The sequence below is a fragment of the Antechinus flavipes genome, chromosome 1, assembly GCF_016432865.1.
Source record: "Antechinus flavipes isolate AdamAnt ecotype Samford, QLD, Australia chromosome 1, AdamAnt_v2, whole genome shotgun sequence".
Classification (NCBI taxonomy): Eukaryota; Metazoa; Chordata; class Mammalia; order Dasyuromorphia; family Dasyuridae; genus Antechinus; species Antechinus flavipes.
The window spans coordinates 26719230-26733174 of NC_067398.1; the positions used below are offsets into that span (position 1 = coordinate 26719230).

General features: G+C 42.3%; 1 protein-coding gene across 1 annotated transcript in view; it reads right to left on the reverse strand.

The window, feature by feature from the left end:
• Window positions 1-1667, reverse strand: part of LRIG1 (leucine rich repeats and immunoglobulin like domains 1) — a 130473-nt gene extending 128806 nt beyond the window's left edge. The window contains exon 1 of the mRNA XM_051980425.1: window positions 425-1667. Coding sequence (XP_051836385.1) covers window positions 425-639 — 215 coding nt within the window. The 5' untranslated portion in view covers window positions 640-1667. The remainder of the gene's footprint in view (window positions 1-424) is intronic.
• Window positions 1668-13945: the final 12278 nt, after the last annotated feature.

Genomic DNA, 13945 nt, shown 5'->3' on the forward strand with positions numbered 1-13945 from the left:
TCACAGCTGTCCGGGACGGAGCATGAAACTAACCAGCAGGACACCGAAAGGGGGAGACCCACCTTAGGGTGGAGGATCCTAAAGAAGCATCATCCTATCTCCAAGGGGATGACTGAGGGGGGGGCCCAGTCCTGGACAAGGGAAGCTCGCTTGGGACTTGGGCACCTTGATTTGGGACTAGGGGCTGCGTTTCCACTAATCTAAAGAGACTCAGACACGCTCTAATAAATAATGTAAAAGGGAGGTGGGGTGGGCAAGAGTGGGGTGATCCTGATTCATTACCCATTCGCGGCACAAGCTAGGTCGGGTTACAGGAGTCACAGACAAGCGGACACACACACGCACTGCGGCTTGCATGCATGCACGCTTGCATCCCCGTGGACCCCACCCTCAGGGCCCGCTGCTGGGAGCGGGGGACACTTACAGTGTGACAGTCCACGAAGGGAGATCCTCGGGCAGCGCGGTCAGCCCCAGTCCGCTGCAATCCAGCAGGGCCCCGGTGCAAACGCAGTTGGAGGCGCAGGGCGCTTCGGGACCCGGGGCGGCCTCGGCCAACAGCAGCCGCAAGCCGAGGGCCAGCAGCAGGCGGGGGAACGGCCACCGCGGGGCCCCGGGGCCTCCCCAACTGCGCCCCGCCATCTTGGCTTCGGCGCGGTCCGGTCCGGCCCGGCGGGGTAGGGACGGCCGGTGGGAACTTCGGGGGGTTCTCGGGGGAGCGCAGGCACAGGTCTGGAGCGAAAGGCTGGCGGGTCCGCGGCTCGGCCCCTCGGCGTTAGACGCCCAGCATAGCCTCCGGACGCAAGTCTTGTGGCCGGGCCGAAGTGCCCGGAGTCCGAGAGAACAAGCGAGCGAGACTGGACGCGGGGGCGGGATCCGCGCCCTCCTCCTCCTCCTCCTCCTTTTTCTCCGCTGCTTCTTCCTCCCGGGACTGTTTCAGTGGTCCCGCCGCTCAACTAGCCCACCGCCCAGGTTAGGGGGAGGTCCGCGCCCATCCGGGCAGGGTCGCCCCCCGTACGAGCTACTGCAAACCGGGCGAGCGAGCGCCGGTCCTCGTTCTCTTCCCGCGGCCGGCAGGGCCCCCGCACAAGTGGCTCAGTCCCGCAGTTGCCCAGCTGCTACGGGCATCGTCTCGCTCCGCGCGCAAGCCCTCGGCTCCGGCTCGACTGTCGAGCAAGCACCCCTCGCCTCTCTTAGCAGCAGACCTCCGGGCCGGGCTTGGCTCCGCTCTGCACGGCTCAACTCCGCTCCGATCCGCTCGGTGCACGGCGCAGCTTGGCCCCGGGCTGGGCTCTGCACGGCTCAGCTCAGTTCCGCTCCACTCCGGGCACAGCTCGACTTTGCAGCGCTCACGACTTGCCGCTCGCCTCGCGGTGCACGGCTCGGCTTCCTGCACGGCTCTGCACCGCTCCGCTCGGCTCCGCTCCGCTGCGTGCACGGCTCTGCCCGCTCCTGCACGGTTCTGCACCGCTCCGACCTTAGCACCGCTCAGCTCTTGTCCCGCTGCGCCAGCCCCGCGCGCCCAAACAATCGCTCTCCCAACTCTCCCAGGTCACCGCAGCCCCGCCCCCCCGCCGCAAACGCCGCCGCCGCGCGCCCGGGCCGGGCCCACGTTGGATACATTGCAACATGCCCCGGCTCCGCCCCCCAGCTCACTCCCCATTGGAGCGGGGCACAGAGTCCCGGGGCCTCCGAGCCCCGTGGCCGTCCGATTGGTCCGGAAACGGGTGCCGATCCCGCCCCGCCCTTCCCGGGCCCCACCCCCTCCCTTCCCCGCCCTGGGGCTCGGAGCCCCCACTCTCTTTTCCCACCCAAGGTGTGAAAGACTGGGGAATGGGGAGGGACTCTTCCCTCATCCCCACCCCCTGCTTCTTAAAGGAGAATCGCAGGCTCTATTCGGAGACATTGAGGGGGGAGGGGGGATTGGGGCCCAGAGTCTTCCTACAGTTCCCGGAGACCTGCAAAGTTGGGAAAGAAAGTATGCACTACTCTCGCGGCTGGATGCAATCTGTGGGCTTCCTTCCCATCCCCCTCCCCCCCCCTTGCCTTTTCCTCCTTCCCAGAGGAGCAGCTCCTGAAATATGCAATAAGCCTGCCCCCTCCCCACCTTCCAGGTGCCCACCCTGGGGCGGAGGGGGGGGACGAGGCCACGTGCTTTTGGCCTCTTTACCCCGGTTGAGGGCGTCGGGTCCGCTTCCGTTTGTTTCTGAGTTTGTGCTTGTGTGGGGGTGGAGCGCCACATAAATTGCGGATGGTCCCAGAGGCTGGCTTTGTTTCCAACTTGCCAGGCTTTTGAAACCCAATCATATTTCCATGATTTACAAGGGAACTGGATTTGCATAATCAGCGTGTGCTGCAGAAACCAAGTCTAGACCGTGGTTATCCCCCTCCCCCTTCGAAGTCTTCGCTATAGGATATTTCTGCAAACTCTAGTAAAAAAAAAAAAAATCCAGTTCTCGTCCACCAACTCTCGAGAAGACCTAGATAAGTGTTTATAATAGAGAATATATCAAAGAAGAAAGCTCAGTTTCTCCGAGGTGGTTTCTAACTTTGGTACAGATCGAGATGGAAAAGCTATGTGCTACAATAGCAAATTAACAAACACACACACTTTGTTAAGGCACTAACTATAAGGTGTGTGTGTGTGTGTGTGTGTGTGTGTGTGTGTACTATATATTTATATCAATATATATATATATATCATCTCCGCCTCCAGACATTTGGCTTCCTTGAGTGTCTAACACCCATCCCTCGAGGATGCAAGTTTCCAACTTAACTGCACACCTTGTCATAATTTATTGTTTATATATAAATATGAAAAATAAGCAGGTCGTGTCTGTTGAAAAATTTTGCCTCTAAAGAGAGAAGAAGCTCAGCTCTACTGGAAATAAAAAAAAAATCAGTTCTTCTGTGGTTAATTTTCTAGCTTTACCCTCTGAGATTGCTGCAAGGGAACACAAAATTCGCGGAATTCCCCACTGTCATTGGCTTGCCTCTCAGGCTTAACACACATACAGAAAAGGAGAGACACAGAAAGAGAAACAGAGAAGGATAGAGAAAAGACAGAGACAGGGAGAGAGAGACAGAGAGAGAGAGAGAGAGAGAGAGAGAGAGAGAGAGAGAGAGAGAGAGAGAGAGAGAGAGAGAGAGAGAGAGAGAAACTGAGGGAGAAACAGAGACAGAGAGACAGAGACAGAGACAGGGGGAGAGAGACAGAGAGAATTGTTCTTGGTAATCCAAGTAAATCATTTTCTGTCTGTGATATAGTATCAATGGGTTTTGAAATTGCTTTTTATTTAACTGAATACATATAGTAACAGTCGCAATAAACTGCTGAATTCTTGAGGATAGAGACTGTTTGTTTTTGTCCTTGTATGTACATTGGTACCCTACAGTCAATCAAGATGCATATATAATTATAGTTAACAATAGCTAACTTTTATACAATGGTTAGTATGTGCTAGGTGCTATCACATTTGCTTCTCCAGAGTGATTGTTGTCATACCTGCTTCTTTCTCTGAAAGTACCAATGACATCTGGAGGGTAATGACTTGCAAGCTAATTTAAATGGAGAAGGGCTAGATGCTATTATTATGGGCATGAAAAAAATGACAAACATAGGCTGACCAGTCTAGGATCACAAAGGTATTAAATAACTGAGGGGAGATTTGAATTGGGGTCTTTCTGACTTTAGGCCCAGTCAGTATGTGTGCCAGAAACTGCTGAGTACTGAAGTACTGAGATTACAATGAGATCTCTATGGAGAAGTTCAGTTTTCTACTGGGAAAGACAACACATAAATAAAGAAATACCCAGATAAACATATGACAGAATCCCAGAATGAGAAAAGACCTCAGAATCCTAGAACAGGGATCTCCTCTGACAAATATCCAACAGAGCGCCAGCCTACCTTCACCTGACCCAAAGGGAACTCCACCACATCTATTCAGCTTACTCTGACTCTTTTGATAACTATAAAAATGAAAAGTTTGTCCTTAAGCCAAATCTAAATCAGCCTCTCTTGAGCTTTGACTTGTTGCTCCTTATTCTTTTGCATCAAATAGAACATAGATACTTTTCATCATAGCAAGCGCCCTCTAACTCTTCTTCTCTTCTGCAGGATAAATGTTTCCAGTTCCTTGAACAATTCCTCCTATTGCCATTACCTTTCACCAAGATGGTATATGGGGGAAAAAAATGCTGGAGGATTAAGACCAGGCTTCAAATCTCATCCCTGACATTTAATATCTTGGTGACCTTGAACAAGGCACGTGGGTCTTGTTCACCCCATCTGTGAAATGGGGTGGAGATCTGAAATCCTTTTATCTCCCTAGTCCAGTGGTTCTCAAAGTATGGTCTAGGGAATCCTGGGGATCTCTGAAATCCCCTTTTAGAAGGTCTACTTTATTTCCAATATGGTAAATGTCTATAAATATAACCCAGATAAACAAAACCGCTTTGGAGAGATCCTCAATCATTTTTAATAGGATAAAGATACTGAAAACAAAAGTTTGAGAACCACTGTTTTATAAAAAAAATAAGAATGTTGGATTAGAGGATGTCTAAGGTCATCTTCTTGCTCTAAAATTGTGATAACATTAATGTATCTCCTGGTTGCTCCCCCCGGACACTCTCAATCATATTTTAAAAATTAATAGCTGGCATTTACATATCCCTTGAGCTTTTCAAGGGGCCAAGAGCTTTCCATATATTATCTAATTTGATCCTTATCAATGTCCTTCCTAAAACTAGTACCCAGACCTGAGCACAATATTCCTGCTTTGTCCTGATTGGAACAGAGAGAGCTCAGCAGATCAGACACCTCTCATTCTGGACAATTGAACCTCTGCAAATTCTTCAAAGGATCAAAGTTTCTTTCTTAACCAACTTCTTCTACTATGAGTTTCTATTGAGTTTGTAGCCTATTAAGTCAGTGGCTAGCTAGTCTCACCTCTGCCATCTTATCTTTTGACGTTGATTTTTTAAAAATCCATCAATGCAGGAGTTTACATTTATCTCAATTACATTTCATTTCATTAGATTTGGGCTTTTGAAATCTTGCTAGAACCTGATTCTGTCCTCCACCAAGCAATCCCTCCCAGCGCTGCGTCACATGGACATTTGATAAGCAGGCTATCTAAGCCTTCCACTAAGGCATTGATAAATATGTTGAACAGCAAGAGACCAAGGAAGGATTCCTGGGATTTTCTGTTAGAGACCTTCAAGCTGATATCAGAATTTTGATGACTTCTCTTTGTGTCCAATCATTCAATTATTCCCAAGCACACTTAACTATCATTTATGAATAGATGGATGATAGGCAGGTAGATAGGCAGAGAAAGACCGAGAGAGAGATAGAAGTATTAAGTGTTTACCACATACCAGACTTAGGGCAGCTAGGTGGTAGGGTGGATAAAGTGTCCAGGCTGAAGTCAGAAAGACTCATCCTCCTGAGTTCAAAACTGACCTCTGACATTTATTAGCTGTGTGATCCAGGGCAAGTCATTTAATCCTGATTGCCTCAGTTTCCCAATCTGTAAAATGAACTAGAGAAGGAAATGACAGACCAGTCCAGTATCTGGAAAAAAAAAAAAAAAAAAAAAAAAAAGCTCTGATTGGGATCACAAAGAGTTGAACGCCACTGAAATAACTAAATAATAATAATAATATGTCAGATACTAGTAGGTGCTGGGGATACACATACAAGTAAGCTAGACAGTTCTTCTAAAGAGGAAAACACAGATCAAAAAGGGGAACCAGAAAAGGAGTTTTGCCAGATGAGAATTCCAGAGAGTGTCCAGGAATGAGTGACCTTAAGAGAGTTTAAAGATAGCATGACAGACTTTGTCAGATGTTTTGCTGAATCTGGGTATTATCTCTATACCTGAATCACGTATAGAGATACCTGAATTCAATTTTGAGGAGGGTGGAGATTGGATCCATAATTGAATCAGTATCAGGAGCTGCTTTGTGTGGAGATTTCTCCCACTGATACAGGTCAGCAGCTCCTTTATGTCATAGTTTTGGAGAGACTGTTTATTGCCACTAACAGGTTATGTGCCTTGTCTTTGATCACACGGTAAATGTGAAGCTGAATTTGAGCAAGCTTCTTGTAACACCAAGACCACCCCTTTTACCTGTCTAACTATTTTATTTTAAAAAAAAGAAATGAAAAAAGAAAAAGAAAAAAAGAAAATGAGATTAGTCTAGTGCTCTACCAGGTCCTTATTGAACACACACTGGCACTTTGTGACGACTGCTTCATTTCTAGATATTCACAAGCCATCTCTTTAATAGTGGGTTCTAAAACTAGGCCAGAAATCCAAGTTGATCTCCCCATCCTGCAGTTTTCAGGTTCCACATGTTTCTTAAAAAAAAAAGGGGGGGGTTGCGTTTGCCCTTTTTCAATTGTGTAATCCCTCTCTCCCATTCTCCATGATATCTAAGAAACTAATGACAATGGCTCAATCATCACATATGTCCATTTGTTCAAAGTCCTTCAATGTGTTTCATCTAAGACAGGTTACCTGAATTTATCAAACCTAGTTAAATGTTCTCTTCTTACTTCCATTTTTACTCTATCCTTTCCTATCTAAAGATCACTAAGTTGGCAAAGATGCAAAGTTATAGTTGAATATTCAACCTTGTTTCCATCCTCTTGTTAGCATTATACTAGCCACTAGAGCAGTGGTCTTCTTTCTTTACTAATTCCCTTCTTTTTCCCAATATGCCTTTTTAAAAAATGATTCTTATTATTTTAAACCAATCCTGGCTCATTTTGAGCTATTACATTCCATTTATAATTCTTACAAGATAGAATTTTCTGTGTTCATTTTCTATTATCAATTCTCACTTCCCTCTCCTGTTGTTTTGTTTTTTTTTTTTTTTTAAGAAATTGGATTTTTAATTTTAAAAAACACTTCACTGATTCCTTTTCTCTTTTACACAGTTATTTCCTGATTTCTCATGGCCCACTCTTCCCTACCTCTACAAAACCTCTTTTCCTATATCTTTTAATATCTAAGTTGTATGATGAGTTTTGTGTCCAAACTGATCTGATCTGACATTCCTCTTTCTCTCTTATCAAAATGGCTCCTCATGATAGAGAATTTCTCAGGCCACTTGAGCTGAATTCCCTTCTAGAAAGGCTGTCTGTCTGTGGGTGCCTTGAATTCTCTGGCTCTTCATCTCCACCTGGAAGCTTCCCTGGTCTTTCTTCATGAATTACCTAAATTCTTATCGTCTACAAGAAATCTGTCCCCCTCCATCCCTCTTAGTTCAAGTTCTTTCTCTCAACTGATTATTAATTGATTATATTTTAGATATCATAGAATTAAAAAAAGATATATCTCTAAATATGCATATAATACATATATAATATAAGGTATATATCAAAATATATATGTATAAAAGTATATATACGTATGTGTTTATATGTTATGTTTGTACACAGTTGTTTGTATGTCTCTCACATTAAATAGTATTCCTTAAGGATACTTTTGGTTTTTGCCTTTCTTTGTATCCCCAGTATTTACCTGTCACATAGTAGGTGCTTAATAAATGTTTGTTGACTGACTAGAATATGCCATAAATTCCCATCTCCTTTGCTTTTGCAAGTTTCTGTCTGGCAATATATTTATCACCTTGTCCGTGCATCTGAGCCCTGTCTCCCATTAGACTGTAAATTTCTTAATGACAGGAATCCATCTTTCATTTCTTTGTCCTCAGAGAGCATCATCAGTGCCTTTTTAATATATTTACTCATAAAATCATTATAAATTATATATTATAAATTGAGAGTTGGGAGAATCTCAAAGGTCATTTAACCTCCTCTTTTGCAAATAAGGAAATTGAGACCCAAAACAAAAAACCTATTGCCCAACATCATTCATGGAGTAGCAGCAATTAGAATTTGAACCCAGTTCTTCCTATTTGTTAAACTGAATTGAATTGACTCCAATTTCTAGTACAGAAATTCAGGTCTTTTGGTTTTGTGTTTTTCAACAAAAATACCAGACACTTAACAAGTGGAAGAACCCAAATCCATGAAGTCCTTTAGCACGCAGAAATCCTAAACATGAAGACGTACCCACAAACTTAAGTTTAAGTAACTCCTATGATCTTGTTATGGCAAAGCAAGGATATGCTATTGAAAAACAGATCTCTCCCACAACTTTGGGGGTTGGGAAGAAAGGGTTGGGGGGAGGCTTTGGCAGCTCCCCTAGTCTAGAGTATAGCAATGAAGTCATGTCTACTCCTCATACCATCTGTGGATGTTTGCCCACCCACTAACAGCCTATTTCAAACTGAATAGAGTGTATGCTGGGAGAACAGTCATGTCACTACACGGGGAAATGACCTGTAATTGAGCCCAAATGGCAATACCCTAAGAATCAAAGGCTTGGTTGATCCACTTTAGGGGCCAAAGGGACATAGTTAGCAAACAGCAAAGCCCAGGTTTAAATGCCTGAACCTTGAATTCTATGGGCCACTTGGGAGAAAAACCCTCCCTGGATCAACACAGTTGGATTGCTGGGCTCTCTTCTCTGGGACAATGTTTTAACAACTTTAATTGGTTATGAGTTATTCCAGCTAAGTCTGTAGCTGGATCATCATTATTTGCAAGTTCAAATAGGTCCTGATTAATGCCATAAAAATGGTCTCAAATATTCAAATTCACACTGTTCAAAGTTATGATTAGGTAAAACATAGTAATCAGTACCTGGCCAGTGGGAATGAAGTGTGAATTAGAATTAACATGACTACTCCAGGGAATTTATTCTTCTCCTTACCTAGTCTTTGAATGGACAGGAATTAATATGAATGGAATGGGTCTCTTCTTTTCTGTTCTAGCCCATAGAAGGAAATCTAATTCCTCTCCAGAGGGATCTAAGGTCATCTTTTGAATGACATTGTTACAGCACCTAATCATTCCTATCTCATCATGATAAATAGCCAGATATCTAAAACCCAATCAATCATTAAAAAAAAATATGATTTAAATAAAAATGAACAAATGAAAACTAGAAAGCTCAAATAACTAGAATACTTTTTTCCCACCCCATCCCAAACCCCCAGTTCCACCACTGATCTCTCCTTTAAAAAGGAGTCAAAATGATAAATGAGCAACCTGATAGGGCACCTAGATATCAAAGTGGAGAGAGCACCAGACCTGGAGTCAGAAAGACCTAAATTCAAGAACAGGTCAGACATTTGTTAACTGCAATCCTGGGCATATCACCTCTGTTCTAGTTAAGTTTCCTCGACCATAAAATGGAAATAATACTAGCACTAACCCCCTAGGATTGGTGGGCAGACCAAATGAGGTACTATATGTAAAGAGTTTAGCACAGTGCTTAGCACATGATAGATCCTTAATAAATGCTTGTTCCCTTTCTTCCAATGTAGGGGTTTATTTATAAATTGTCTAGGCTATATCCTAGGAGAAACAATGCAGAAAACTGTTGAGTCAGGGATGTACTGGAGCCAATACTTACTAGCTATATGACCATATCTAAGTTTTCCTCTCTAAATTTCTATTTCTTTATCTGTAGAACAGAAATAACAATATGGTACCAACCTCAAGAGATTAAGTTATGGCTGGACAGATCAAAAGAGATAATATAGATGAAATACTTTATAAGCTTTAAAATCCTATATATGTTTCAGGGCTTAGTAGTGGTAGTAATAATAGTAGTAGTAGTAGTAGTAGTAGTAGTAGTAGTCCTAGTTACATAAATAAATGGTCAATTATCTAATGTTCTTTGGTTGCCAAAGGATTTTTTTGAGATCAGAATGCCCCAATTGTGATTATTCCCCAAAGCTCTGTCCCTCCATACAGTCTCTCTCAGTGACCTCTCAGCTCCCTTGAGCTAGATAATAATTATTCCTAACCTATTTAATAAACTCCTTTGGCTTTCTACTACTGAAGGATCAAATATATACTCTTCTATCTGGTATTCATAGACTTTTGTACCCTTGACCCTCTTTCTAGGCTTCTGATAACTTTTTCCCCATCATGAGCTCTGCATTCTAGAGACACCAGTTTCTGATGTTCCTCACACTATCCCCAAATTCCATGCACACTCACTCCCTCTTACTTCTGGGATTCTGTTCTCTTCACATCTCCCTCTTGGCTTTCCTGGCTAATTTCATGTCTTAGCTAACACCTACAAGAAAACCTTTCCAAATTCCCTCTCAATCTAGTCGTGTCCTCCCCTTAGCAAGTCTAATTTGCTCTCTCTCTCTCTCTCTCTCTCTCTCTCTCTCTCTCTCTCTCTCTCTCTCTCTCTGTGTGTGTGTGTGTGTGTGTGTATTTCTATATATTATCTGTACACATAAGGACATCTTGTTTGTACATCATTGTTTTTGTATTGTCTCCCTTATTATCATGTCAAGGCAGGCAGGCCCTTCTTGAGGTCAGGAACTATCTTTTGCCTTTCTTTGTATCCCCATTGGCTTGGCACATTATTGAGTGACTATTCATACAAATGACTCCCAGATTTACCTAGCCCTTGAACTTCAGTCCTCCATCACTGACAGATGTGATGTGACAATTTCCTAACTCAAATTGCCTTTTCCAAAGACATCTCCAACTCAAGGTGTCTAAAACAGAAATCATTATCTTCCCCACAGCCATCTTCCAAATTTCCCTAATTTTTTGGTACCGCCATTTTCCCAGAATAACATAAACATTCTCCACAATTCCTCATTCTCCTTTCTCCCATATGTCCAATAAATCACTTAGTTACTATTTCATCCTCCACAACATCTCTTAAATCTCAAGACAGCTGCCACCTAAGGACAGATGCCTACCACCTCATGCCTGGACTATTTTAAAAACCTCCTAATTGGTCTCCCTGCTTCAAGACTCTTCCCAATCTGGTCACACACAGCTGTCAAAGTGATTTAAGCTCAGATCTGTCCATGTGTCACTCCCCTATTCAATTATTTCCAGTGGTTCCCTATGCCCCTAGGGTCAAATATGAATTCTTCTTTCACTGTTATGAGTGCTCAGATATCACAGTGGATCCATAGTGAATAGCCAGACCTGGAAACAGGAAGACTCATCTTCCTAAGTTCAAATCTGAACTCAAACCACTTACCACCAGTCCAGTGACTCTGGACAAGTCATTTAAACCTGTTTCCCCATCTGTACAATGGGTTGGAGAAGGAAATGGTAAGACACACCAGTATCCCTACCAAGAAAACCCTTGAAGAGTGTCAGGGAAAGTCCAAAACAACTGAACAACAATGGTTTAGATTACAGCCCTCCACAAACTGATCCTAGCCTATACTTCTGGCTTGGTTGTTCACAATTTGCCTTCTTTCACTCTGTAATCCTGTACATCATCCCCTATGTCCCTAACTTGAAACTAGTCATCTATCAAACTTAGAATGTACCTCCATCCCCTTCTCTTCCTTCAAAATGGAACTTAAACATCATCTTCTGGATAAAGCTGTTCTTGATTCCCTCTCAACTACCTTGAATTTAATTTTTGTTTTTCTTCCATTCTACTGCATACACACATATCATATATACATACATGTATATGTATCCATACATGTGATCCCCGTATCTACATTGTACATATACACATGTGTACATTCTGTAAAATTATTATTTTCATACTAATCTCTGTGTGTGTAATTAATACATTAATAATTTCATCATAATAATATTCACAATATAGAGACCAATACAATAAAATTCTGTTAACAATTCCTTGAGAGTAAGAATTGTTCTATTCTTTCTATATGAATCTCCCTATGTCCTAGCACACAGTGTCGGGCATATTACTTAATAAATACTTATTAATCCATTAATATAGAGCACACATTTTTCTGAACTTTTTCAGAATCTTCAAATCATAGATTTAGAAGTGGAAGGGACTTTAGTTCAATTCTTTTATTTTAGAACTAGAGAAACTGAGGCCCAGAGAGCCACACAAGATATAAGTGGTATACTATAGGATTTTAATGCACATATTCTGATTTTCAATCCAATGCTTTTTCCTTTACACTCCCTAGCTCTTTCCACTGATTAAACTGTGCTTGATTTATAGAGTGTGCCAAAAGTTGTTGGGCAGCTTTAAGCTATAAAAATTATAGTTTAATCGTGAAGCAGTTTCAAGCTATAGTTTTTATAGCTTGAAAGTACTCAACCATTTTTAGGACACCATATATTTTTAAATATTGCTTCTATTTTATTGGGTTTGAATTATTTGAAATTTATCTATGGCTGGTATGTGTAGACATTTAGTCAATAGTCAATAGACATTTATTAAGTACCTACTATGTGCCAGTCAGGAATATAGTTTCAAAAAGAAAGACTATGGCAGCCCTTTGGGAGCTTACAATCTTATAATGGAAGACAATACCCAAAAGGAAGCTGAAAAGGAGAGGGAGGCAGGAAATAAACAATTAAACAATCTTTGAATTAATCAGTTCCACCCTTGCCTGGCACATGGCAGGTGCTTAATAATTGTTGATTGATTAGTTGATTGAGAGTTCAGCCTTTAGTCCTCATGGATGGTGCCCAAAAATTGAATTTGCTTTCTGGTCTTTTCCAATGGCTCATAATTGCCTTTCCATCTATCCTCTTATGACTCTTGTTCTGATCACCACCTTACTTTGTGTTTGTGTTGGGTGTTCAATCAAGAAAAATAAAATGGTGTGTACTCATTAGCTAATAATCTTGTCATAAAGAGAGAAATTGGCATGGCAGAGGGAAGCAGCTGGGCCAAGATTTTCTTTTAATGAGAGCATGGGGGGAATAAAAAACAGCATTTAGATGTTCTGGCCCCCACTCTATATTTTCCTTGTTGGAAAAAGAAATGTTCCTTTTCATTCCAGGAATCTGCAGGTATTGATTAGTGAGAACAAAATGGGAAGGTTCGCTAGTTTATTGGCCCAAGATTGTCTAAGCTATCTTTTCTTCACAAAAAAGAAAATTAGAAGGCTCCCTGGACATGATCTGTTATACCCCCATCCACAGCCCCATCATTTTACTGATGATGAATCTGAGATTCAAAGAGCTTTCCCAAGAAGACTCAGAGAACAGGAAGAGAATTCAAATTAAAATCCAAGCTTCTTTATATCAACACAACAGTCAGAATGTTGCCTTGTGTAAATGAGGTATTAAATTTGAAATCAGACTTGTATGTTAGGTAAGTCACTGTGGTAGTTCTGTGGAAGATGGAGTGGAGAAGGGATTTATAGGAGATAGGAAGACCATTTAGAAGGCTAATCTATTAGAACCCTTGGAAAATGATGTCTATGTGAGTAGCGAGAACAGGATGGATGTGACAGATGTGAAGGAAATAACAATACTTTGCCAATGGAAATGTTATTTCTATTTTCATGAATTTTCTGATGACTCCCCAAGCTTTTTGCATCCCACGAACAATCTTTATTTGTTTTATTTTTATATGTGTGTTACCCCAAAGAATGGAAGCCCCCCCTCATTTTGGCCTTTGTTCCCCTGGTACTTACCCTGAAACATTAGGGATTCTTATTAGTTACCTGTTGGTGAAAAATCTACACATCTATGCTGGGAAGACTTGCTCTTCTCTGTATTTACTCCAATTTGAGACATCTTTCCTAAAATGTGGTGCTCAGAATTGAACACAAAACTCATAGAATTGTAGATTTAGATTTAAGTAGAAGGAACCTTAGGTGATCAAATCTGTCCCTCTCATTTTACAAAAGAGGAAACAGACCTAGAAAAATGAAACGATTTACTCAGTTACACAGCTACTAAGTGTCTGAGGCAGGATTCAAGTTCAGGTCCTTCTGATTCCAAGTGGAGAACACTATTTACTATACTAGCTGCCCCAAATGTGACCATGACCTAACCCTAAGTGGGACCTGGGCAGAATAGAGTCAAATCCATAATGTTGGATACCAGGGAAGAGAAAGAAAAGGAATTTACACGTTCCTTTTACAA